Here is a 1,538-nt window from a genome sequence, read left to right as displayed (position 1 = left end):
GACCGTCCCACGGAACATCCGACCGTCCCACGGAACATCCGACCGTCCCACGGAACATCCGACATTGAAGAGCTTTTTAACCTCATCCTGAAGACAAGCTTTAGATTAAATTCTGCATCTTATTATTAGAAGAAGCTTTTTAGGTCGTTTTTGTTGGTGACTGAAAATGTTTCATCCTTGTTCTTCAGTCTATGTTCTATAGATCTGCACTAAGCTTCTAGCTGCCCATCACAGTTCATCTGGAGGTTTCTTCCTGTTAAAGGGGAGTTTCTGCTGAGCGTGAGGGATTGCTGTGAGCCAACCACACGTAGGATTGGAAGCAATCAGCTGGTTTTCCTGAGAAAAGTTAAACCTTTAATCTGACTGGATGATCTAGTTGGTCTGGATCTAGAGACTGACCCAGGATGACTATAGAAATAAGGAGAAGAGAATCCATCACCTCCAAAGTAGTAGGTTCCTCCGGTCTTGATCTGGGCAGGAATGGCCGTCCTCACGGTGGACGCCTCGTCCCCATCCACTGTCAGCATGGCGTAGTTGTCCAGAGCGTTCAAATGGACGCTGTGCCATTGGCCGTCGTTCAGACCTAAACCTTCAGAAGAAAAAGACTTTTCACCATCAGAACCATATACAAAGGTCTCAATCAAAACCAGTCCTGCAAAGGATTATGGGGAATATTTCTGGCTCTGTGTGGCTTTATCATCAAATAAAGAAGGATGCTGGTTTCCATGGTGACTGGAGGGGTCCCTGTCCTCGCTGCTCCAGGAAAGGTGGACTCACCTGATGAAATGTCCACCCTGGTGCTCCTCTTCTGGGTCACGTTTATGTAGACCGTCACCTTGCCCTCCATCAGCCCCAGCTCCAGCCACCCCTCGGCCAGCTGGGTGAACATCAGCACCCCGTTGGGGTTCCACGTCCTGAAGGACAGGCTAACTGAGAGCGTGTCGCTGTCCCTCTGACCCGGCAGCCGCAGGAAGGACGACCAATTAAAGTAGACGGGGAAGTAGGTGGACTCGGCACAGGTGAACGTCAGGTTCCGCTGCAGAGGAACACCACACACTCTTTAAAGGCTGTGATCTCTGTCACTATTATTGACTGGGTGTCTGGCAGGTGACGGCGGGTCAGCTGACATCCGCCGTCCCCCAGCTAAAGCTAACGCCACTACAGGAAGTGCTCCTGATTCTGAACTCAGACTTTAGGTCTGGATCCTGTCAGTCCAAACAAGAACGATTAAAAACCACCATCTTCTCTCTCTGCTGTCAGAGGTCCAACGTTCAACATGAACCACAGAAGAAGAATAAGAAGGAAGAAGAAGAAGGGGGGCTCTTACGAAGCTGGAGGTGTCCACCTTCCTCCTGCGCACCAGGCTGGTGATGTTCTCCTGGTTGTAGGTGATTCCTTCCATGCAGCCGACGAAGTTCTGCTTCCCACCCACAGCAGCTTTGGCTGATTCAGAAAGTCCTCCGATGGACAGCTGGAGACAGATGGAGGGACATCACCACCATCATCATCATCATCATCATCATCATCATCATCATCAT

The 1,538-nt window shown here is 50.2% G+C and overlaps 1 protein-coding gene across 1 annotated transcript in view; it reads right to left on the bottom strand.

Moving 5' to 3' along the window:
• The window catches only part of LOC107099254 (contactin-associated protein-like 2), a 47,578-nt gene that overhangs the window by 36,660 nt on the left and 9,380 nt on the right, over window positions 1-1,538 (bottom strand). Inside the window, exons 6-8 of the mRNA XM_015397309.1 lie at window positions 1,328-1,471; window positions 778-1,036; window positions 440-589 (exon numbers count right to left, since the gene is read on the bottom strand). Coding sequence (XP_015252795.1) covers window positions 440-589; window positions 778-1,036; window positions 1,328-1,471 — 553 coding nt within the window. The remainder of the gene's footprint in view (window positions 1-439; window positions 590-777; window positions 1,037-1,327; window positions 1,472-1,538) is intronic.

Source organism: Cyprinodon variegatus, unplaced genomic scaffold (assembly GCF_000732505.1).
Source record: "Cyprinodon variegatus isolate N-32 unplaced genomic scaffold, C_variegatus-1.0 Scaffold851, whole genome shotgun sequence".
In the NCBI taxonomy this organism is placed as follows: Eukaryota; Metazoa; Chordata; class Actinopteri; order Cyprinodontiformes; family Cyprinodontidae; genus Cyprinodon; species Cyprinodon variegatus.
Note: the sequence above shows the minus strand (reverse complement) of the source record. Positions and strands in the feature narration are given on the sequence as shown.